Genomic DNA, 25,836 nt, shown 5'->3' on the forward strand with positions numbered 1-25,836 from the left:
AAAGCTCTGACAAAAGTACGCGCGGAACGCTGATCAGACCGCAATGGGGCAAAATTTTATTTAAAATCGTTTTATGGTAGCAAGTTAAACACAAAGAACGTGGAAAATCGCCAAGTCAGGTTTTTCCTTTAGTATCCCTTTAACAATTTTTTTTTTAGCTAATTTGCTGTTCAACATTACAGCTTGGATGTAAATTAAACGAGTTAATGAAAATCCAGGTATTTCGATTGTTTATTGATTAGCATCACCTCTTACAAGACATCGATCAAACCTCGTTTTCTCACATCGTTTCGTGAAGACCTGTCTCTTGGCAAGGCTTGTTATAGGCATGACAGTATGAATATAAATATAAGATTCTGTGCTTTCTTTATGTTATATTCTTTCATATTATGTTATATTTTATTATATATTATTATTGTTATATTCATTTATATTCTGTTATATTCTTTCATTAAACATGCAATAGATTTGATCACTGTAGTAGACTTCCACTTATTATTGGTTCAAACTTGCTGTTGTCCTAACGGTGCTGCTTGCGATTATTATGCGTTGTCTTACCAAGCGAAAATTCAATGTACAGTAATTTGGCCACTAAATATTTTCTACTTTTCATACAAACGTATGCATTTTGAAATGCATTTGTTAATTCAATGTACAGTAATTTGGCCACAAAATGTTTTCTACTTTTCATACGAACGTATGCATTTTGAAATGCATTTGTTGAAATTCGTAAAATTACTTTTTGTGGACAAAATGATGTGTTTCTTTATTGCTCGCAATCGACCGCAACGCTTGCTAGAACCGTATGAAAATAAAACCAGAAAAATGTGTGACTCGTGCTCTTGTTGCCTGTCTTTTGCTTGAAGTTTAAGGCGTTGTCAATCAAACATTTATTCGAAAAGCAAATTTACCTTACGCATGGCCGCTTCAATACTTTCTTGACACCCTGAGACATAAAGGACTTTGCTGCGTGTCATTGCCGTGCGACAGACCAAACAGCCAACCACATCATCTTTGGGTGTCCCATCTATTCCCCTCCCAACGGAATAACAGGCTTCCTCACACTTGGCAAACAAAAGTTGGCTCCAAGTCCTTCCTTTCGGCTGACCACAAACTTTCTGCTTCATACAAACGATGACGACGACGTTACACATAAAACTTTCATCCAAAATCGTCATGTTGATGCAAACTTAAATATTCCCCAGTGAACATTTGAAGACCACTTGCAAAATGAAGCCAAGCGAATTTTTTTGGCAGATGTTGGTGTTTTGATCAAATTGCTTGGCACAAGTTTCACCGTTTCAACGCAAATGCTAATTCTGTCAATTTTCTATGTGAAAGTTTCTAAGTTTAGTTGTTTGCGGTTAGACTTGTCACAATTGACTATTCAGCAGTTTTCCAGCCAGCGCACTAAAAACGAGTGTTTCGTCTTGAGATAACGCAGAGGATGAGCTTGTTTTCCAAGCATGCCACTCTGGTTCAATACCCGGCTTAAGCTGGTTGTTGATAAACACCGCTCACTTCTACTCAGGGTGTAATAAATTGGGTGAGCGCAATTGCTGTAGAAAAATTCAACTGGCCACCTTTTTCACGTTAGTGCCGAAATCGTTGTAGTATGGGAATAATCTTTTTCATTCCACAACGCTTGAAATCAAGTATAGTGTAGGACCCATTTATCTTACCTAATAATGTGTAGTTTTCGAAAGGGCTATGCGATCATTGAGTCCTAACCAGCATGCTGGTTTAGGAGTAAAAAATCCAATGTTGGCGTCAATTTATTGTGTAATTTTTATTATTTTTATTTACATCGATCGCATGCTCGAGTTTACGCAACTTAAAAAAATCATAATTTGTTTCTTTTGCCATGCACTGGTTACAGAAACCCATCTTAATTAAGTTTTGAAATAATGACACTTCGCTTCAAACAGTAGGAGTTTTGTATAGACCTTGAGACTATACGCGCTTTCGTAATGTACTGTAAGTGTGGATTGGACTGGAAAATGTCATTACGTAATTTCGAAACGTCATTTTAACGGAAGTCAATTTTCACCATGTTTTTTTTTGTTTCCTATTTTAATCAGGGCTTTGGAGTCGTAGTCGTAGTCGTTAAAAAAAACGACTCCGACTTGATGCAAAACGACAAACAATAAAATAATTTGTAATCTTTTTTTCAAAATATTGTTGCTTGTTCTCCCTATTGAGCTCTACAACTTCACTAGAAAAAAGAAGGGTTTGTTTTTGTCACTTTTCTGAAAGCCACCGTTTCAATTTCGACTGCAACTTAAAGTGCAATTTAAACGCACACTTTGTATTTGCTCAAATTTATGTAATTAAAACTAGATTTCTAGAATACTAGAAAAGTTGCAATTAGCCTAAACGATTTCGTTTAATAATGAATTGAAGTTTCAACCATTTTATTCATGATCACAGAAGAATACCAAAAGTTGTTTTTAACAAAGTTTTTTATAGTCTTGTACATTGCTATAGCTACTGCACAGTAGGCCTATTAGTGATATTTTTGGTACATTTTGGTTTGTAGTCTTGACTTTTTGCTATGAAATTATTTTTGGTACTTTGTCTCACTTTATTGTATCGCAATAGTTTCACACCTGGAACTGGCTTTTTGATACGTTTTGGTTTTAGTCCTGACATTTTGCTATGAATTTAGGTGAGGTTCTTTGTCGCACTGAATGTCGTCTCGAATTTTTTTGGTCTCTACTGCTTCAAGTTTATGTTCAATGTTGGAAGTTTTTATGTAATTTAACGTGGAAAGTAACCTCTTACATGGAAACTGGAAAGTAACCTTTTGGGATAGACGACAAGTGGCTTCTCGTGCCCCATCCTGTGAGTAACATCTGCATCCAAGCAGATGCCAAACGAAACTTGTCAACCAAGAACTTCTACCCGGAAGGCACAGCTGCAAGGGGCAATGGACAAGTTCAGACGCCCCACCATTCTGCAGCTCAACATAAAAGGCTACACAACAAGCAAGATCAAAGTTGTGGAGCAGCTTGCCCATACCAACCGGGCACTCGTCATCCTCCTCCAAGAGACCCACTGCAGGCACTGCACCTCTGCCGATAGGCTAGCTATTCCAACTACACGCTAGCCGGGTCTACCGCAGGAAGCACGGCATTGCCAAGTTTGTGCATGAGAGCCTGAAGTGGACCTTTGTCGACCAATCTCCAACTGATGCCGAGATTGAGTGGGTGTGCATTTGTATCTCAGACTACAACATCGTCAACATCTACAAGCCCCCACCCTCGCAAATGTTGCCACCATCCCTTCCAACGTTCCCTTCCTCAACTCTCTACACTGGCGATTTCAACTGCCAGCACATCGAATGGGGCTACAGCAACACAAGCAGCGACGGAGAATTGCTGGCTGACTGGGCCTTTACAAACCATCTTGCCCTCCTATTCAATCCAAAGGAACCAGCCAATTTCCACTCCGGCCTCTGGGGAACAGGGAAAAACCCTGACTTGGCCTTCGCGAGTGTCGACAGCTCTCTTTCAGACAGACGTGTGCTTGAGATGTTTCCACGGTCCCAACACCGGCCGTCCCTCATCACCGCCCCAAAACTTGTAGCTCCTGTCCAGAGTTCACTGGTGAAGCGATGGAACTTCAAAAATGCCGATTGTAATCAATATAGCCTCCTGACCAATGAGTCTGCTGCAAAGTTACCATCGACTAAAACATGCAACGCAGACGAGGCATACCAGGACTTCTGCAATGCTATAATAACTGCAGCAAAGACCACAATACCACATGGCCATCGAACCAGCTATACACCATGCTGGGACTCTGAGTGTGAAGCTCTCTATCGCCCCTACTTAGGCGCCACAAGTGGTGCTGCTTCTAACGCTGCCGCCACCAAACTACTTGAGCGGCTGGACACAAAGAAGCTTGAGCGATGGAACGAAGCTGTCCAAACCATCGACTTCTCACACTCAAGCCGCAAAGCATGGAGCATCATCAACAACCTCACTGGGCGCTCAGCAAACTCCCCTTGTCAGTGCCCCGTTTCTGCTAATGCCATCGCTTCCCAGTTAGTGCAGAACGGGGTCTACAAGACAAAGGACCGCAAGGCATCCCGCCTTGTAGCCAAGGAAGTATCTGCCCTGTGGCGAGTGGAAGCATCACAAGAAGAAACAATCTCTGGAGACTTCACTCCAGAGGAATTCGCCACCGCCCTCCGCCTAGTGAAACCACACAAGTCTCCTGGGCCCGATAAGATCTGCCCTTAGCTTGTGCTCCATGCTGGCCATGCCCTAAAGTCCTGGTTACGTATATTCCTCTTTTCCTGCCTGCACCACCTCACAATCCCAAAAATCTGGAGAAGAGCTTTAGTAGTTGCGATCCCTAAGCCTCACAAGCCACCAGAGGACCCAAGGAATTATCGTCCGATATCCCTCCTCTGTGTTCCTTTCTAGATCCTCGAAAGACTGATCTATGCCGCGTTAACTCAATCATCGACCCGCTCCTTCCAAAAGAGCAAGCTGGGTTTCGGCGCAGAAAATCCACTGTAGATCAGGTCACACTCTTATACCAAGACATCGAGGATTGCTTTGAGGCAAAAAAGAAGGCCAGCGTTGTCTTTCTAGATCTCACAGCTGCCTATGACACTTATGGCATTGCGGCCTTACGTGCAAGCTGCTTCGCCTGCTTCCTGACAGACATATGGTTCATAATTATGATTATGGAACTCGTCAGGAATCGAAGCTTCACCCTCACCATCTGTAGCTCACGGCGAAGCAGACTGAGACGCCTGAAAAACGGCGTCCCACAGGGATCGGTCCTGGTTCCACTTCTTTTCAACATGTACAGTTGTACACCCACGACTTGCCAACTATGGTCTCCGCAAAATATGTTTATGCGGACGACCTGGCAATACTCCACTCCACAAAGTCGTGGGAAAATCTAGAAGACACCTTGAGCCAGGACATGAAAACTCTCTCAGCTTATCTCCAGAATTGACGACTGAAACTCAGCGAAACCAAAACTGTGGCAGCAGCTTTCCACCTACACAATCGGGAAGCTGATCGTGAGCTACACGTCCAGAACAACGGAAAATCTCTGTCCTTTTGCCCGAACCTAGATATCTTGGGGTGACACTGGACAGATCTCTCACATACCACCACCATTTGGTGTGACTGCGCAAGAAACTGGCATCCCGCGCTGCGCTACTCAAGCACCTGGCAGGCTCTAGCTGGGGGGGCAAGGGCTGATACTTTGCGTATAGCAGCCTTAGCCTTTATCTACTCTTCAGCAGAGTACTGTGCACCTGTCTGGTGCCGCAGTGCTCACTGCCATAAACAGCGCCCTGCGCACGGTGACCGAATGCCTGCGTCCCACAGACCCACACCATTGGACAATCTCCCCATTCTCGCTGGCATCCAACTCGCTGAGCTTCGTCGCGAAGAAGCCACTCTGTCCCTCGGTCGACGGGCACTGGAGCCTAACCACCTTATCCACAACAAGATCTCTGCTCTCCCAAACGAGCACCCTTGTCGACTGAAATCAAGACACTCATTCGTGCCAACCGCTCAACTTCTCATCAACGAATCTGATGTACAAGACATCTCTGCGGCTACTTGGGCGGACCATAAATGGAGTTCTGAATGGAAGTCAAGCGCCACCAGACTCTACTCGCTCATCCCCGACACCAACACATGCCCCATCGGCCTGACACAACCAAGACAGGCATGGGTGCGCCTCAACCGTCTTCGTACGGGCGTCGGGCTTTTCCGCTAAACCATGCACCAATGGGGAATGGCCTTTTCCTCCTCTTGTGAATGTGGTGCCGAGGAACCGACCGCAGACCACATCATCAATGACTGTAGCCTACCATCTTCAAGCCACCTAACGGAGTGGAAGGTCTGCGTTTCATGGATGATGAAACCAAAGACTGGCTGCTCTCTAGAAGCCTTCCAGTGTAGTCCGGGAACATCGTGAATCTGGGGTGGTGAAAGGATAGACCCTCGGCTCCAGAGGCTCACACGACGACGACGACGACCTCTTACACATCTTTGGCCAACCTTTGAAATAATATGCGTTTCATTCTTTTTGCTTTTAACTGCAATGCAATATATATCCTTGTAAATTTTGTTGTATGTTATTCGCTCTGGGGATCCGCATTTTCATGGTTCGCGAAACGTCAGTGAAGCAATAAATCAACCTGTTTGTTGTTGCTTTTACTTTCTCTTTCATCAGATGAACGTTGCAACTCGTACTAGAAACGAAAGTAGAATCAGTGGTGGAAAACGCACATTAGAACTTGCAGTCTTTACAAATATTTTTGCCTTGCCATTTTTTTCAAAATTAATAGTGCAAAATTTAACTAACAACATTTCGTATTTTCGTACCAAAAGTACAACTAAGCATCTAAATCTGGCACTTATTTAATCGCTTGAATAACGCTACATGTGGAGACATATTGTGAAAACAAACTTTGGGTATTTAATAAACCATTATAAACTCTGGTTAAATTTACAAAAACCTGTTTTAGATTGACCTACCATTCTATATTATATCTGGTTAATACTACAGTACTGTAGATAATGAAGATTATACGAACAATAAATAATTAACAATATGCTTTCTCTTACTGTATGTATGTACTGCCACGATCAAAGTTGCTGTTTTCCTAACTGTGCTGCTTGCGATTGTGCGTTGTCTGATCAATTGAAACACTAATGTTATTTCCCACTTTCTGTTTAAAGATTCCTTGTCAGCGCTACTCACGCTTGTGCACAAGTCATTCACTCAATATTCCTATACTGTACGTTGTTTGCATACCTTCAGGTAGTGCTTCCTTGAATTTCCATACTGTATCAACAATCCCATATGTTGTTTGCATACCTTCAAATAGTGCTTCCTTGCTTCCTTTTTCAAAATTAATAGTTAGAGTTATTCTGAAATAACCTACAAGGCCCCAGATTATAATTAATCTTAAATAACTAAGCCACATCTACAACGTTTCTCCAAGTGATGAATATTCAACAAATCTTACCTTGGAACTTCGAAATCAATAACAAGCAAAATTTAACTAACAACATTTCGTATTTTCGTACCAAAAGTACAACTAAGCATCTAAATCTGGCACTTATTTAATCGCTTGAATAACGCTACATGTGGAGACATATTGTGAAAACAAACTTTGGGTAATTAATAAACCATTATAAACTCTGGTTAAATTTACAAAAACCTGTTTTAGATTAACCTACCATTCTATGTTATATCCTGGTTAATACTACAGTACTGTAGATCAGGGGTCCGCAAATAGTGGGTCGCGACCCAAATTTGGGTGGCGAGACCATCCACAGTGGGTCGCAAAACAGTATAAATTTACTATCAATATAGCTTGTAAGACAAAAGTAAATACAATCATACACTCTTTGATGTGCTGAGTTTCGTAGGCTACAATTTTGTACAAAAAAAATTATACCTTCGATTGTAGTACAGTAGTCTCCGCTTATTAAGCCTATGGTTATGAAGTCTAAAAGACACCTTGTCCTTGAGTCAGGACATGAAAACTCTCTCAGCTTATCTCCAGAACTGGCGACTGAAGCTCAGCGAAACCAAAACTGTGGCAGCAGCTTTCCACCTACACAATCTGGAAGCTGATCGTGAGCTACATGTTCAAAACAATGGAAAACCTTTGTCCTTCTGCCTCAAAACAAAATATCTTGGGGTGATAATGGACAGATCGCTCACATACCACCACCATTTGGTGTCACTGCGCAAGCAACTGGCATCCGGCGCTGCGCTACTCAAGCGCCTGGCAGGCCCCAGCTGGGGGCGAGGGCTGACACTTTCCGTATAGCAGCCTTAGCCCTTGTCTACTCTTCAGCAGAGTAGGCTACTGTGCACCTGTTTGATGCCGTAGTGCTCTGCCACAACATCCAAACTGCCATTAAAAACAACGCCCTGCGCACAGTGACCAGATGCCTGCGTCTCACACCATTGGACAATCTCCACATTTTCGCTGGCATCCAACCTGCTGAGCTTCGTCGCGAAGAAGCTACTCTGTCTCTCGGCCGACAGGCACTGGAGCCTAACATCTTCTCCACCACAAGATCTCTGCTCTCCTAAACGAGCACCCTTGTCGAATAAAATCAAGACACCCATTCGTGGCAGCCGCTCAACTACTGATCAACGAAGCTGATGAACAAGACATCTCTGCGGCTACTTGGGCAATGGGCAGACCATAAATGGAATTCTGAATGGAAGTCAAGTACCATCAGACTACATTCGTTCATCTCCGACGCCGACACATGCCCCATCAGCCTGACACTAAAAAAACAAACATGGGTGCGCCTCAACCGTCTTCGTACGGGCGTCGGGCATTTCCGCTCAACCATGCACCAATGGGGAATGGCCTATTCCTCCTCCTGTGAATGAGGTACCGAGGAACAGATCGCAGACCACATCATCAATGATTCTACCATCTTCAAGCCACCTAACGGAGTGCAAGGTTGCGCGTCATAGATGATGAAACCTAAGACTGCCTGCTCTCTAGTAGCCTTCCAGTGTAGTCCGGGAACATCGTGAATCTGGACTGGTAAAAGGATAGACCCTCGGTCCCAGAGGCTCACACGACGACCACGGTTAATCGGTCCACCTGCTTATTAAGCCCAATTTGGTCCATTCCGGAATTACTGAAGGTTAGGAATGGTAGAAAATTGTCCCTTGCTTAATAAGCCCGAAATCGTCCAGTCCCGATGTGGGCTTAAGCGAGGACGACCGTATTGAAGTTGATATTAAATTGCAAAATATTTTACTCAAAATTATATGCTTCTGAAACGTTTGGGCCGCGAAGATTTCAAACGATTGTTTTTGGGTCGCGCCAAAAATTATTTGCGGATCCCTGCTGTAGATGATGAAGATTATACGAACAATAATTAGCAATAACTTGGGGTTTATGGGGGTTTGTGTGAAAGGTAGCACCTCTAGTTCTTCCATTTTCTCATATGAGAGTAATGGTAACATTGGTCCATCATATAAACCCCAAGTCTCATTTATGGCTCCACGAAGTTGGTAATGCACACCAACGGCCACACCCTGGTAACGGCATAATGCTGGCTAAACTAAATGAGGCGCATGTTAGAACAGCTTTAACATGGCAGGGAAGTCAACCCCTTTAAGTGCATAAAGTCTAGAATGGCTGAAAAGGCAGAAGAACCATAAATAGTCAATGGCTTGGAAGGCATGATAGCAAAACGATGTGACCCGTTTAGGCACACTTTTGACGTTTAGAGTACAGTGGCTGGTCACCTTGGAAAAGATTGGAGCCTTACCAAGTATATATTCCATAGTAAACAATGCTAGCTATTAAAACGAAAATGAGTCATGGAGACTGATCAGGGCCCCCTGCTGTGAAGTCCCCTAAAAGCTACAGGGAAGGAGGAACCTCTCCTATGTGCACAGCTGCTCTTGATGATGGCTTATGCCCAAATCCCTCTGGAAGGCATAAGTCTGATGGTAGACTGCTGAATACTAGAAAAAGGGCACTCAAAATAGGAACATGGAATGTAAGAACCAGAGATGTACGTATGCGCCGCAAATTCTACACCGCATACATGCGGCGTAGACTTTTTGTTTGCGCTAACGCTTGCGGCCACATTTTTTTGGATAGTTTGCGCTTGAGGATGCGCCGTAAAGTTTTCGCGGTTTTTTAGCGCATAGCGTCAACGCATACTTTTTAATGTCTTAGTTGTTGTTTGCAATTTTTTTTGTCAAACTGCGAAATGTTAACGTCTTGCAATTGCCCATTGTTCTAGTGTTGTGTCACAGTGTCATCTATTGTTCAGTCAGCTGGAGTTTGTTTGTATATATGCCTTTGACGCTAGAGTCCCACGTGGAGACTGAAGTCTTGCAGAAAAAAAGAAAGAATTAGTTTAAACAACTTAGGCCTACTGAGAAATTACGGGTCAGAACAGGAATGTAATGTAAGCAAGCAAGTAGGTATGTTGGTAATGCCGCTCCATGTAAAATGTAAACAATGACTTGGCTTCGTAGTGTGAAGTTTTTTTAGTCAAGCAGTGTTGAAGGCGTTTGTAAGCAATTGTGAGCACTTTAATTTATATTAGTTAAGTCTTGCATTTTGGGGCAAATCAGAAACTTCTCAGGCAATGAGCAGTGCAGCCTATGTATCTAAACAAACTCAAATATTTGGTCTCCAACCGTGATTGCTTGCATAATGTTGTACCGTACTCTGTATGTTATATGTAGTAGGCCTACATTACTTTGCCGGTTATTCTTGTTGTAGGCTATGTAGCGTAGACTGCGTAGTAATGTGTAGGCCTACATACAGTAGGCTATCAATTAAGCTAAGGTAATTTTTACTTGACAATTTATACATTCTGTTGCGTAAGTATGTAATTATATATGTTTTGTAACTTGATGAGCAGTTTAGCAAAACATGCATCCAGGGGCCAATTGTGAGAGGCTTTTGAGTAGCCTACTGCTAATAACACTAGTACCGTAATGCTAATCCCTGAATGCTAATAACAAAGAGTTGTGTAGTTCAGAATCTAAACTTGCTTGTGTCTGGCAGTTTTGTCTTCCATTAACCCACTTTTTAAAAATCTTATCAGAAAAAAGCATAGGCCTAGAGCTTACTGAGAGAATTATGGTATTAAAAGCAACATTAGTCTTATTCAAACGGAATTATTTTAAAAAGAGTGTTTTTTATAATGGATTTTTAGGGAGCGACAGTTAGTATATTACTAGGAGCGACAGTTAGTATATTACTAGAATTTTCTTGATAGGCATATGCTACAGTTTCTTACACTACACTATTGTATTCAGGGAATAACTTACGGTAATACTAATCTCCAAGTGAAATGGAGCATGATAATACAAATCCATGGCCCTACATGGAAAAGTATTTTAAGCTCTTTTTCGTAAGGCAAAAACTTATATTTTCAATGCCAGATGTGCCTTCCGGCCAAAAAGATAATTTCTTGTAACGAGAAATCGCGAAGTGGCTTGAAAAGTGTGTTGTTTCGAGTGGTTTATACCGTGTGAATGTTGGGCACCTAGCAAACAAAATGAGTTTGCGCTAGAGTATGCGCTAACGCTGACGCTGCCAACTTTTTTTACAAGTTGCGTTGACGCATGCGGCGTATAGTTTTTCGAACGTTTGCGTTTGCGCTGACGGCGTCAATATTTTTTGTATGCGCGTACATCACTGGTAAGAACCCTTTATAAAGCAGGTCGATACGAAAATTTAAAACAAGAGATGTCGGTCATGAACTTTGATTTAATTGGGATAAGTGAAACTAGATGGATAGGTGATGGTAAAGTGACAGAAGATAGATTTGTTTTTGTATATTCAGGAGGAGAACAGCATATGTACGGCGTCGGTATGATAATGAAAAAAGAAATAGCTAACTCAGTCATTGGATTTTGGCCAATTTCTAACAGAGTTATGATGATTAAATTGTCTGCAGCACCATTTAATGTAAATATATTACAAATCTATGCACCAACCCAAGAACATACCGATTAGTGCAGTCGTGGGACCTTAAAAAGTGGTGTTTGTGGGAAAAAATTTTTATCAAGCTGATACTTTGTTCAGACCTTCTCTATACTATGCAGATGGCTCAAAAAAAATGCCCCATGAATCGGATGATGGGAAACCTTTTTTTGGGCCCTTTTTCCAAATGACGTCACAATCCCTTTGGGTCCAAAATATGAAAATTTCAAGTTTTTCAAAATAGGACATATTATACATCATTTTTTAGCATTTTTCATGGAGAACAACTTTTTCTATTAACCAAAACCCTGAAAATGTACAGAAAAAGAGTTATTACCGATTAAGCAAAAGGATAAATCTATGAATTTCAGGCAAATTTGAAATTATTCGTCACTATTGGGATTATTCTTCTATATTCTTTAACAAGAATTAAACAAAGTAAGCGAAACGAAGCTATCAATAATCATCATCAAAAACGTCAAAGATGTTGCCTTCCTCCTCGTCTTCTTCGTCTTGTCCCGTTTCATCTTCATTGTACGAGCACTCCTCTTCTTCGTTACCAACATCGACGTTCTGCATAAGTGAAAAAATCTTTATTCTTAAATCTTTCGTCTAGTCTCTGGAGTATGTCGTTCATTCTAATTATATTACTTAGATACGAAAAAGATCTGAAAACTGTTTTTGTATTTTAAGCATACTTACTATATTATTACATTCAACACCATGGCATTCCCCACACGAAGAAACGCACGCCATTCCATACTTGCGACAGGTGCAAGTTTTTGTTCCACATGGATTTTTGGTTGATTTCTTACATCTGCATCTAATTACTTTGGTCAATGCTTCTGGTGCTATAGGCATATCCGTCATTATTGGGACAAGTTTGTTGCTGTTATTGTTTCTCCATCCCCATTCACAAACATTAAATTTGAATTCTTCACCAAGTAAAGACCAGCACATAACTTGATGATGAGTTCGCAGCCCATGGAAGTAGGCTGCTCTTTGGCTTGGTGGTAGCTTTTCCGGTGCAATTATCCCTTTGCATGCCATGTGCATGTATTTGCCATGTCTAAAAGTGAACAAAGATAAGTATTACATAGGTCTACAGGGTATCTAGAATTGGACAATATCTTAAAAGTGTAGATATTATTATATAATCCCTATGTAAAAATACATACCTGAGTGTAGTAAGCGTTGAATCTTCATTGCCACCATACAAGATCTTGAATGCAGCTATAGATGCTTCTCCGACCTCATTTTGGGAACTCCAGACATTGCTGATAATTGCAGAATTCTCTTTCAGCGTTTCTGATTTTCGTAAACTCGCAACCAAACTTCCTTTCCCTTTTCCAAATATCGATGACGTTGTGTCGCATCCTGACCATGCATGGAGGAAGAGAAGATCTTGTTTAATATCTTCAATACTTGGATTGGCTTCTTTGATGCTCCAGGCTTTGTTGAAGCGCTCCTGGACGAAGTAAATATCATCGTGAGTGTCAGCCTTCCAATGATGTAGTAACATAATAACAATATCAGTATCATCAGCAATGACATTTACTGGACCTTTTCGAAGAGAAGCATAATCAAGGGATTTCGCTACAATGGAACTGTCAGCATCACCAGAGCAGTTGTGAACTTCAATTTCGGATTGTCTCAGAAGGGTAGAAACAAACTTGATGAATTCAGCCTTGTTTTCGATGCAGCTGAGGTAGCGATCCTGAGTAAAAGGAATTGCATTGCTCGGATCAATTTTCACAAACGTGCTCTGTGGAACGGAATTTCGGCGCAAGTGCTCGTGACTTTTAGTACTTTCATCATCATAGCCATCAAACACAACAACAGCATGGGTATAATGGTTTTGGATATATTTCACATACGAATTTCCAAGTTCCAAAAACTTTACTCCTTTTTTCCAGCGAACTTTATGTAGTAATGCACCACCGTCGATAATAGAAGTCACTTGCTTGTTGATTTCCTCCAAGGTATGCGACAAAGAATCAGTCAGAAGAACTTTTCGAAGGGAGGGTTTGTCAGGTTTTCTCATCATGCCATCCTTGAATATCGACATTGGCTCTGAAGTCAACTCGAATTCGAAAAATTTCTCAAGGCTTTCCTCTCTTTCAGCAACAGCAATCATCCTATTGAACATGACTTTCGAATCAATACCACTTGCACTACTTTTCGTTTTGTTTACTTCCATTAAGGATTCTAATGGTTTGATCAAATCTTTGCGTTTGATTGATGCGTGATTAATTTCTACCCCATCTAAACCTTTCTGAATATTTTGACCAATTTGCTCCGCTTGTTCACAATTGACGTCATCTTTTTCAGCAATGGACACTAGACCGTTTGAAAGAGAAAATAGGTTTGCATCTGGTACCAAGAATGGGTTTTTCGTTGTTAACCAGGCCAGAAACTTTTCACAATCTTCGTAATCACTCTTTTTTCTGGAAGCACCCAACTCTTCATGCTGGTTACTAGATAGAAACTGAGCCTTACTTAGTTGCATCATTGCTTCATGAATACTTGCCGAGTGACTCAGACTCAAAACCCAAAGATGTCGAACACTTTCTGTCATACCTCTTCCTTCCGTCAATCCTCCACGCGACTTAATTGAACGCATAAGAGTTTGCTCAATTGCAAGATCTGTCCAAATTCCGGTGAAGCTTTTTGCTGTCCTCTTTACTGTGTGCTGCTCGTTTATAAATTGATCGTACAACCATGGATGTGTTTGTGGCAGCTTCTTCATTTGTTGGACGTACAGAGGAGCACTTTTGGCGTAATGTATATGACCCGTTGATGCAAACAAATTCAACATCTTTGTGATTGCAAAGAGATGTAATTCCCAATTCGATGTTCGTTCTGCGAAGATGAACAACTTTAAAACATCAATGTAGTCCATGTAGAGGAGCCATAGTTGTGAAGTCCTTGATTGATGGAAAAGCTTGTGTCTCAACTCTTCGATCTTTTTTGCCGCTTTACGGAAGACCTCTGATGTTGTTAACTTCTCAAATGATTCATCATCATGACTACGCTCCAAGATTGAGTGATGGAAGTTTTGGATTTCTTCAAATCCGGAAGCATCGTCCCCGTCATCTATAGCGTTTTGGATTAAAAGTGTCATTAAAGCAGACTGTACAGATAGGTGTGCTCTCAACGATCTTGCAATTGCTTTGCTTGACAAGATATGAGGGATGCTATTTTCCGCGTAGACTTCAGCAAACAAATCCTTCAAGCCAGATCCTTTCATTAGCATTCCAACGCTACCTAAAAAACTCATAAGAGTATGAAATCCACCCAATCTGCACACAATCGGAAGCTGCTCTTCTTCAATAATTCCCATTGCTTTAAGCCACAAAGGCTGATCAAAAGTAACACAGGGTGTTTTAACGGCAATCTTTTTTGCCTGGTCGATAACGAATAAAAGTGTCGAATAAATGCAAGTTTCATTTGATGGGCTAAGGTCAATGATTGGTAGAAATTGAACAGTTGATTGGCTTTTGGTTTGTGTCGAAACACTGGTTGCACACTGCATAAAGCCAGACCAATTTGGCCTTGCTCGACTTTCAGAATGATAAAACCATCCACAATGCCAAATAAAGTCATAGTTTACTTCAGGTGGAATTGTTGATACCGAAAGTAGTTGTTGAAAAGGTGAAAGTTTGAGCTTTTGTAGGCCAAAATCAGATGATTTGTAATACGGGATTATTTCGACGCCTCTCTTTTCGACGAATGCGCCTGCTTTCTTGCGTTCTCTTAGGCGTGGTACATTTCCAAATTGGCCTAGCAAAGGTTTATTGCTTGAGCAGATAATCCCCATACCATGAAATGTACCTTTACCAGATAACGTAGCAGTATTGTGGTCTACATTATCTGCGACCCATTGTGCAAATACGTGATCTTGTGTAGCGTGTGCCTGCTCTTCAAAACTACTGTCAACGTTCTGAATGCACATTGCTTAAATCGTAGCACTTCATCAGCTGTAATTGAAAATCCAAGTTTGGAAATGTGGTTGACCAGCCATTTAGATCCAAACGTCTTCTCTAACTGAACACCAAGTCCAAATAAAATTGGTGCGATCACTGTCCTCGGTCTTGCAGCCTGTACAATGCATTGACATATGCTCAATTTCTTTACTTCGGATCCAACCAAATGCGTCATAAAGCGATCCAACGATTCAGGAACCCAATTTCTTCCGTTGTTAATGTCAGCAATATCTTGTTCGTTTGGATATTGTGATTTTGAAATTTTCAATTCTCGTATATCCGCTTTTATGATTTTAGCTGCAGCTGACAGAACACTTTCTTTCGTTGAAAATTTGTTTTTCATCTCTCTAAGGATATAGTCTGTCATATTCTTGAAACAAACCAACTCAGAATGGCAACCTTCACTTTTCGCAAAATAGACATGTTCTTTATAGCGACTCTTCAATTTATCTCGAAAGGCTTTCAATGAATACCCGTTTTTGTTAAACTCTAACATCTTTTCATAAAGCTCTATAACAGAATATATTTCACAATCCATTGAGTTTTCAAAGTGGTCGCAAAACTTCTCAAATGCCTCAGTCATTTCTATGTCGGCTGGTCTACCTGCAGAAGATCTTCGATTCTCCTTGTTGATGCGAAAGTTTGCCATGCATGATGAATGATAAACAGCTTCCTCAGCAACCAAGTCCGTACAGCTCTCCATTCTTGCGAAGATTTTCTGTCCCCATGCATCTCCTCTTTCCTGAGCACGTTTGAGCACATTCGTGCGCAGTGAAAGTGTCATTGCTTCTCTAAAGGTGTTTTTCGCACGACGTGTGTTGCAACTCTTTTCACACAAAAAGCAATCTTTTTTCCAATTAAACACATGGTCAATGGATGATCGAAGCCTTTTGACAGGTACTGGTCGTTCGGTCGATCTCGGGTCTGTAAATCGTCTTCTGCAGTTATGGTGCACCACAATGTTCGATTCAGAAGCTTCAAGCTGTGCCAATTTCTTGTGCAGGTCTTCTTCTCCTTTCATCTTACATGTTTTCTTCATGCTTTTTAAGCCCTTAGACCCAACTACATTCTTAGGCGAATCTTCATCTTTTCCACACAAGACGCAGATATCAATTGGAGACTCCATCGTGTGGGCTCCTAAAATAGAGGTGATCTATTACAAAATATATGACGAACACTTTCTTAAAAAAATGTCTTAGAGCACTTACTATATTGCCACCAGATTTACAATCGCAATCAGAGATGTTCATTGACAAAGCTTCTTCTTCTTTACAACACTGTATGAGCTATTTTGTATTTACAGACTACTACAGCATATATTTCGTTATATTGTTTAGTAATATCTATAAAAACAAAACAAAAAAATACAATTTACATGTTTCTTCACTAATTTTTTTTTGCAATGAAATGGGTTCTTTCATGTTTGATGTTATACACACTAAATTTCATCAAATTTTCTCGAAGTTTAACAGAAATTTGCAAGTTTTAACCCCCTTTAGCTATTTTTCTGTACATTTTCAGGGTTTTGGTTAATAGAAAAAGTTGTTCTCCTTGAAAAATGCTAAAAAATGATGTATAATATGTCCTATTTTGAAAAATTTGAAATTTTCATATTTTGGACCCAAAGGGATTGTGACGTCATTTGGAAAAAGGGCCCAAAAAAAGGTTTCCCATCATCCGATTCATAGGGCATTTTTTTTGAGCCATCTGCATAGTATAGAGAAGGTCTGAACAAAGTATCAGCTTGATAAAAATTTTTTCCCACAAAAAACCTCCCACGACTGCACTAGATGAAGAGATTGAGTTGTTTTATGAGTCAATAAAGGATGTACTTAAATATACTAAAAGTGGAGAAGTTAATATAGTAATGGGCGATTTTAATGCAATAGTGGGTGATCATCATGAATATCCCACAACTGGTCGTTATGGATTTGGCAATTTAAATGAACGTGGAAGAAGGTTGCTGGAGTTTTGTAAACTTAATGATTTAGTAATAGCGAACACTCTTTTTCAACAGCCTGCTAGGCGGTTGTATACATGGCAAAGTCCAGGTTATCAATTTCGGAATCAAATTGACTATGTTATGATAAACCATAGGTTCAGAAATGCAGTAAGACAAGTTAAAACGTATCCAGGATGTGACATAATGTCTGACCACTATCCAGTTGTTATGAAAATCCAAATACCGGTAAAGCTAAAAAGAGTGAAAAGAACAAATATGTCAGAACATATGGACATGAACATACTTAAAAATGAACAATATCGAGAGAAATTCAGTATTACAGTAAACAATAAATTTGAATTATAACAGCAAACAGAAATTCCTCAAGTAATTACACAAGAAACTATAGATAGAAGTTGGAATGAAATTAAAGAAACCTTAAATGATGCAGCTGCCAATATTTTACCATCAAAGAGGAAAAACATTAAACAGCCTTGGATTACTGAGAAGATACTTGACTTAATGCAACAGAGAAAGAAAAACAAATTCAATAATCACAAGAAATATAAAGCTTTAAATAAGGAAATATCCCAATTATGCAAAGATGCTAAACAAAGGTGGTGGGAAAATCAATGCAGTGAAATAGAACATCTAGAAGCATCTCATAAGTCACTTGAATTACACAATAAAGTTAAACAGCTAACATGTTTGAAGAAAGTTGAACAAGCAAACAGCTGCATCATGGATAGTGGAGGAAAAATGTTATTTCAGGAAGAGGATATAAAGAGTAGATGGGAAGAGAATGTAACAGAATTATATGATGATGATAGAACATGTATGCCTGAAATTACCAATAACGAAGGAGAAGAAATATTGATATCTGAAGTTGAGAAAGCCATTCAAGATCTGAAATGTAATAAAGCTGCAGGAAAGGATAACATTTATCCAGAAATGCTAAAAGCACTCAATGGCATAAGTTTAAAACGCATACACAAATTATGTAATGAAATATATATGACTGGATTTATACCTAAAGAAATGAATGAAACTGTTTTTGTCAGACTACCAAAGAAATCCAAAGCAAAGAACTGCAGTGACTTTAGAACATTAAGTTTGATCAGTCATGTACTGAAAATTTTGTTGAGAATAATTTTATTAAGAAATCGAAAATCTATTGAGAATGAGGTTAGCATGACTCAAAGTGGATTTATAACTGGTAAAGGAACACGAGAAGGTATACTTAACTTCAGAACAATTTGTGAGAGTTACAATGCAGTAAATAAAGATGTATATGCATGTTTTATTGATTATGAGAAAGCATTTGATAGAGTTAACCATGAGAAACTGATTCATTGTTTGTCCAATATTGGTATGAATGACAAAGACTTACGTTTTATTATTAATTTGTACTGGAATCAAAAAGCATTTATTCGCATGGAAAAAGATTTATCTAAAGGAATTGATATCAAGCGTGGAATACGCCACGGATGTGTACTTTCTCCACGTCTTTTTAATTTATATACAGAAATGATTTTTCGATCAATTGATGATATGAAAGGAGTAAAAGTTGGTGGCTTGAATATAACAAATTTACGCTATGCTGATGATACTGTTCTGTTGGCTGAATCACAAGAAGATCTTCAAGAAATATTGGACAATGTTAACTCAATTGGTAAAGAATTTAATATGAAAATTAACGCTAAAAAGACCAAATCAATGATAATCTCAAAATCACCAGACACCACAGTACTCCAAATTATAATTGACAATAAAATTATACAAAAAGTAAAATCTTTTTCATATCTTGGTCATTTAATAACTGAAGATGGGAGGTGTGACCATGAAATTCTTAGACGGATAGAAATTACAAAAACTACATTTGGAAAAATGAAAAATATTTTAACCAATCAACGTTTAAATTTATCAACTCGTCTCAGGATCTTAAAATGCTATATCTGGTCGACCCTACTATACAGTTCTGAAACTTGGACAATATCACAAAAAATGGAGAAACGGATCGATGCCTTCGAGCTCTGGTCATACAGGCAAATGTTAAAAATTTCATGGAAACAAAAAATCACTAACGATGAAGTACTCTCCAAATTCAATTCAAGCAAAATGCTCTTACAAACAGTCAAAAGAAGAAAATTGAAGTATTTCGGACACACAATAAGGCAAAATTCATTACAAAGATCATTAATAGAAGGGAAGATAAACGGTAAAAGAAGTAAAGGCAGACCAAGAATGATTTGGACAACAAACATCAGAAAATGGACAAAATTAACTTATGAATGTGCAGTACGCACAGCTCATGGTCGAGAACAATGGCGCATTGTATCCAACCCTCCAGACGAGGAAGGAACAAAATGATGATGAATTAGCAATATGCTTTCTCTTACTGTATGTATGTACTGCCACGATCAAAGTTGCTGTTTTCCTAACTGTGCTGCTTGCGATTGTGCGTTGTCTGATCAATTGCAAAATTAATGTTATTTCCCACTTTCTGTTTAATTTCCTTGTCAGCGCTACTCACGCTTGTGCACAAGTCATTCACACAACATTTCCATACTGTATGTTGTTTGCATACCTTCAGATAGTGCTTCCTTGAATTTCAATAAAACACTTCACTTTGCAAGTTTGATTGCATTGTTATAGGATTTATCAACGTTTGAGAGACAAAAGCGAACTTTTGAAAATGTAAATATACCCAGTGGCGCCGGCAGGGGGGGGGCAGGCGGGGCAGCTGCCCCCCCCAATGTTTTGGGCATCATCTTTTTAATTTTTTTTTTTGATTAATACATATTAATTTTTTTTTTTAATATTTGGATCCCAACCTCAAGTAAGTCAACTCAAGTTGCAAGGGGGGGGGTAAAAGCTCTCTCTTTAAAAAAAAGTATGGAAAACTTTGATGACTGAATTGTACAGTAGATTAAAAGATTTTCTACAGAAGCAAAGATATAGACTTTTTAAAGTTTTAACTAACGTCACATTGATGTAGAAAAATAACAACCTGTTAAAATTTTGATCCCTCACACTCCCATGACTTCTTCCGCGCGCATTTTGGCATTGGTTGCTTGCAGTGATTCTTTCACTTAAACAAAACGTTGTGTTTCAGCAGTTTTGAGTTGTCCGATTCTTAAGTTGTAAAGGAGACTCAATTTCTCCAATATTTATCATTTATGTTTCTTCTTTAATCTCAGCAGAGTATAAAACTTGTAAAAGTTTTTCATCCATACGACGTCATGAATGAAATTATATCTCAAATCAGCGTAATGACGTGACATCTTCTAAACATTTTACCGAATAATAAATTAACAAATTCGATCGTCAAAAGTGGTTTGGTGGTGGTAAATATTACGTAATGAAAAAAATGTGATAAGGTTGAAAGACATTACGTCATGTATTTTCAATACAAATATGAAGTTTAAAACTTATTCTTTTGTTCATAGTCGTAATCCACCTTCGAAGCGGTACTACAAAGAACAATTTTCGATAAGGGGGGCATCAAGAATAAGTCGACATGACTTTTAACCCTTTGAAGGTTGGGCTCCTGGAGTCTTGCTCAGTTTGGGGGGGGCTGTCAAATCTTCTTATGCTTTAGGAGTGATATCTCGGTTATTTTGGCATGGTTTCAAAATTTGGGATTCACTTTGTAAAATTATTCACGCTGAGCATATCCGAAAATTAAAACTATGTGAATTTTAGAACTGCTCATAGACGTTAAAATGTTGAAGTCACTTATGAGTGTAATTTGTAGCGTGAGTTTACACATTATTTTTTGGTATAGTAATGAAGAACTTGCATAGTAATGTTGTGATTAATTTTTTTTACATTATTTTACATACAGCCAATGCCCTTCACGCTGTGAAACAGTTAGGATTAACGAGACATGGGCCAAATTAATTAGGCTACTTTCATCCAGCTGGTGGGAAAATGTTTCACAATAGAATATGAAATATTTCAAAGGATGTGCTGAGAAATGCCTTATATCTTTTAATTTATACCCTTTATTCGCTCAAAATTTCAGCTCAATAGAGGTGAATAAAAGTTAGGAAAAGTCAAGAAATCTCGTAGTCGCAGCCTCAGTAGTTTTAGAGATACAACTGTTGATACAAAAAAGTTGAATTGACAGCCCCCCCCCCCCCCAACCTTCAAAGGGTTTGCATTGAGTCAACAGATCTATGCCTGGTTTACGTCAGCTCCGGGGATCAGTGAAATATAAGGTTGTCATCTTCAGTGCAACAAGACCATTGATTGATTGGTTTAGTGAGGATTCGTAGTCCCATTGCTTTCATTTTGAGTGATCATACTGATTTTCAATTTATTACTACAAGACGTTACGTAATGAAAAAATATATAACTAAGGTTGGAAGACATTACGTCATGTCTTTTCAATTCAAAATGAAGTTTAAAATTTATTCTTTTGTTCATAGTCGTAATCCTCCTTCAAAGCGGTATTACAAAGAACAATTTTCAATAAGAGGGGCATCAAGAATATGTTGACATGACTTTTAAGGTTTACGTCAGCTCCGGAGATTAGTAAAATATAAGATTCTCATTATCGTGATTGTAAGCCGCGGGAAATTTTTTCTCTAAAAAACAGATTCCCGGAAAGTTAAAATTTTTTTCCAGCCCTGGTAGAAAACAAGAGAAATTAAATAATATACCACTGTCTTGCACCAGTGGCGTAGCCAAGGGAAGGGGGTTCGGGGGTTTCAACCTTTCAAATTGAATTTACGGATGTTAATACATTGTTTACAAGAAAAGTTGTAGCCTATGATGTAGTTTCTCGTCAAACTGTGCAAGGATGCAAGCCATCTGCAACTGCTGAGATCGCTTGTTCGATCTAGATTAACATCTAAACAGCTATTCGTTATACAAAACTTGAATATATCAGAAATAACCTAAAGTAACTTCATTGTCTCAAAGTTTTTTGTTTGACACTCATCAAGATGTATGACCTCTATGACGTTACATTTTCTAAACTTTGGGTTGACTTCAGAGCATAAAAGTTAGTGACTTAACGGAATAAGATCGTTTTTTGAATCAACCAAGGAGAAAATTGACCTAATAAAACTGTATTAATCTCGCAAAAAAAAGCAATCAACCTATGTCTCTAAAGCAAAGTTTGCCTAATTTTAAACGAAACTGCATTAAAAGAGCGAGTTTTGCCAGTACCAAACATTCAAATATCTCAGTCTGGAATTAGCAACAAGAAAACATAGAGACTTAGCTTTATTTTCAAAATTTTCGAAAAATGCCGAAGAAAACATGATCTTATCCTTTTGCTATGCCACCGGACAGCACCATTTTACAGAAATATTCATACCCACAATTTTGTTGAAAATGCTCTCAGAATGCACCAAACTGAAAGTGATTTTTCAAAATTTTCTGGGGGAGGCCACCCAGATCCCCGCCGCTAAGTGTCGCCTTCGGCGAACACGCCATCGGGCTTCGCCCGCCGGCTGTCAACACCCCCCCTTTCAAAATTTTTGACTATGCTACTGTCTTGCACTGTCAATATTTTGCCCCCCCAATGTTGAAGGTCTGGCGGCGCCACTGAATATACCGTACTGTAATTAAAGCTTATTTTCATTAACGGAGTTTTTATGGTGGCTCTTGGTTGTGGACATTTTTTTTAAAAGAATCACAAACTTTTTACTACTTGCAAAAAACTTGCATAGCATATCCTCCAAGCTTGGAATCTAATAGCACTTTACAAACATTAAGCGCATCATAAGGTATTATTGATATCATGATGTACAGTGACATGAAGATGGATTTGTACTGTGCATGTCGATGCACATTAAATAATTCACAGGGCACATTATAGCCTGTGACAAAAGTTTAAGGACACTTTCCAAAAACCTAAAATGTAGCTTTAAATGCTTCTATCTCGATAAGTAATGGGTATTTTTGCTTAACATGCATAATTATTTTACTGGGTTAATATTGAATCTCTGTGTAACAACGTAGTTTTATTTTCTGCTCAATAAGTTATTAGCAAGAGCGAGTTGTAATCAAACTTAGTTAAAAAATTTAAGCATAAAAATAGGCAAACAACCATCACTCACCATGGAAAAATGGACTCAAGTTGTAACTTTTGCAATTTAAACGTTTTTTACGTCAAATTGCGAAGCAAGTGAAGTTTAGCAAAACCAGTATGCACAATGCAATCATAACATACCAAAATGAAAGCATTTTCAAAAACAGGAAAAGGTTTGTCAAACCAAGGGTTTCTAGCAGCAAAGAAGACCACATCTTGGGTAGGATGGTCACTTGCTCTCTAATGAGTTCCTCCAAAAACATTCAGGCTAAGTGAATGGAAACTAGCACAGTAGTCAGTACCAAAATGATTCAACCCAGATTGTAATAGATTGTCTCTGGAATTTGGTATCCGCTTGTGCATGCCAGCCAGAATAGGCTACAACGCTTGACTCAGATAAGTGTGGGCTCGATAAAACAAAAAAAGAAAGACGCTATACTCGAGTTTTATGATATTCGATATACTTAAGTTTCATCATGATATAATCATAGTGATGTCAAACTGGATGGAACTCGGCTATGGCTTTTTTCATTTTTGTTCTAGCTGGGTCTTAATGACTTTATAATTCCCCACATTTGCATAAAGCATTTTATGTAGTTTCAACGGTTGAAATAGATTTTCAAATACCTTTCCCTGCCGGTTTTTTGAGAGAGAGAGATTTGTTTATTTGCCTTTCTAATACGAGTCGAGAAAAAGAAATACCACGGCCTACTTACTAGAACACAGCCAAACACGCTGCCACTTGGGAAAATTTCCAAGAGTCTCAATTGCCACAACCACAGCCATGGAAAACTTGTTACCCCCCACGTACAGAAGCATGCAAAACAAGTAATACCTGCATCCAGACACCCCCTTGGCTCGTTACGCCGGAGACCAGACATGCATGCTAAGCACAATTCACGCAATAACAATGTAAAATATACAAGACCCTCCAACTGCATCCTGGAGGTAGTCTCATCATACAGTCGTTAGGTTTTTTGTATAGCAGGATCTATAGCCAAAAGATGACTATTGTTGACTATTGGGAAAACGCGAGTGTTTCCTTGGTTAGACCTTGTTGACATGTAAGAATGAAAACACGAAAACTTACATCATTGCCTTCTCATTCAATTAATCTAAATCTTCATAGATCATAATAAGGTGACGACCAAGTTAATATTAATATAGCTTTAAAGTTTTGTCTTGTTGGTTACAAAGCTACGAAAAAGAAAAACGTTCACTGCAACTTGCCAAAGAAAATGTTGGTGATGTTTCAACAACAAATGCTCTGGCTGTTCATAGTTTGATTAACCTTTCATACAAACATTAAGCATATTCGATTAATCTGTTTTCCCTTCAACTAACCTTTCTGAGGAAACATCAGTTAAATATCTTATTGGCTGTGGTGACCGAACGATCAAACTTTTCAAAGTACGTCCGTTCGGCACTTAGCGAAAGAACGCGGTGGTGCTTTTGCAACGCACAAAGATACGCTTGAAAGTGGACACAAAACTGGTTGCTTTTCATCTCACCTAAACCAAACAAACATTAGCCTAGATACGTTAACAGAAATCTGCTTCAAAATATTAGAACAATAGTACCAGATAGATACTATTCTCAGTGGTATTAAAAACCACAAAAAAACTTTGCATGCAATACACCAACATCATAAAGACTTAGAAATGTTAACAAATTAAGTGGTTTCTGACCACTGTGACCAGACTACAGTACTTTACTAAGTTTCCTAAAAAATTAAACATTTTACTGATATCAATTTAACAACTTTCATCATTTTTTTGTTCAGATGACATTTAATGTGTCGCCTAAGGGAAATGCGAAATCATCTCTGTCTTTTTCTGATTCAAGAACATAATTGAAACATTTTCAAAACTTCATTCAGCCAACACCACGAAAATAATTTCTTTGCTTAAAAATTTGCTTTGTCCACTCAGGGATATCAGTGATTGTGGACTTATGATTAAACCAGTTTCGCTTTACAAATTTAGTAGCAAGGCAACAATCTTCATCATTGTATTCAATACAACTGCGAGTGTGTTTTAATACATTACCATATCTGCGCAATCTTGTTACATTGGCAATATTTGCAGTGACGTCGACCAATTAAAATTATTCACTGAAGAATGAGATGCAACCTATTATTGCAGTTTACTTTTTCTTTGCATCAAACTATTTGGCGTTTTAACGTTATGTTTTGAGTGATTACTTGTGTCAGTCGTTATGTATTGTTATAAAGCAGCTCAATACAACGTTGATGTTTGTACAATCTGAAGCTTTTATTGGTTGAAGACACAACAGTGATGGAATCAAAGACCTGCTGTGATGGAATGTAACAAAGCAGCAGATGAAAACCATTTCACATAACCAAAAAAAGCAAACAATG

General features: G+C 39.0%; 2 protein-coding genes across 2 annotated transcripts in view; both read right to left on the minus strand.

Annotated features, from left to right (window-relative positions):
* Positions 1-25,836, minus strand: part of LOC145781078 (uncharacterized) — a 446,514-nt gene that overhangs the window by 36,548 nt on the left and 384,130 nt on the right. The window lies entirely within an intron of this gene.
* On the minus strand, positions 11,888-12,639 carry LOC145781079 (uncharacterized). The gene is made up of 2 exons (XM_082592833.1): positions 12,185-12,639; positions 11,888-12,055 (listed from the first exon to the last, which is right to left on the minus strand). The coding sequence occupies exons 1-2, from the start codon at positions 12,536-12,538 to the stop codon at positions 11,939-11,941; spliced, it is 471 nt and encodes a 156-aa protein (XP_082448959.1). The 5' UTR covers positions 12,539-12,639; the 3' UTR covers positions 11,888-11,938.

Source organism: Aplidium turbinatum, chromosome 12 (genome assembly GCF_918807975.1).
Source record: "Aplidium turbinatum chromosome 12, kaAplTurb1.1, whole genome shotgun sequence".
Taxonomy (NCBI): Eukaryota; Metazoa; Chordata; class Ascidiacea; order Aplousobranchia; family Polyclinidae; genus Aplidium; species Aplidium turbinatum.

Bases quoted from the DNA above. Each gene is read 5' to 3' on its own strand.
- LOC145781079 (XM_082592833.1), bottom strand. From the start codon at position 12,538: ATGCACATGGCATGCAAAGGGATAATTGCACCGGAAAAGCTACCACCA. The intron at 12,056-12,184 runs GTAAGTATGCTT...TCACTTATGCAG, and splicing joins GTGTTGAATGTAATAATATA to AACGTCGATGTTGGTAACGA.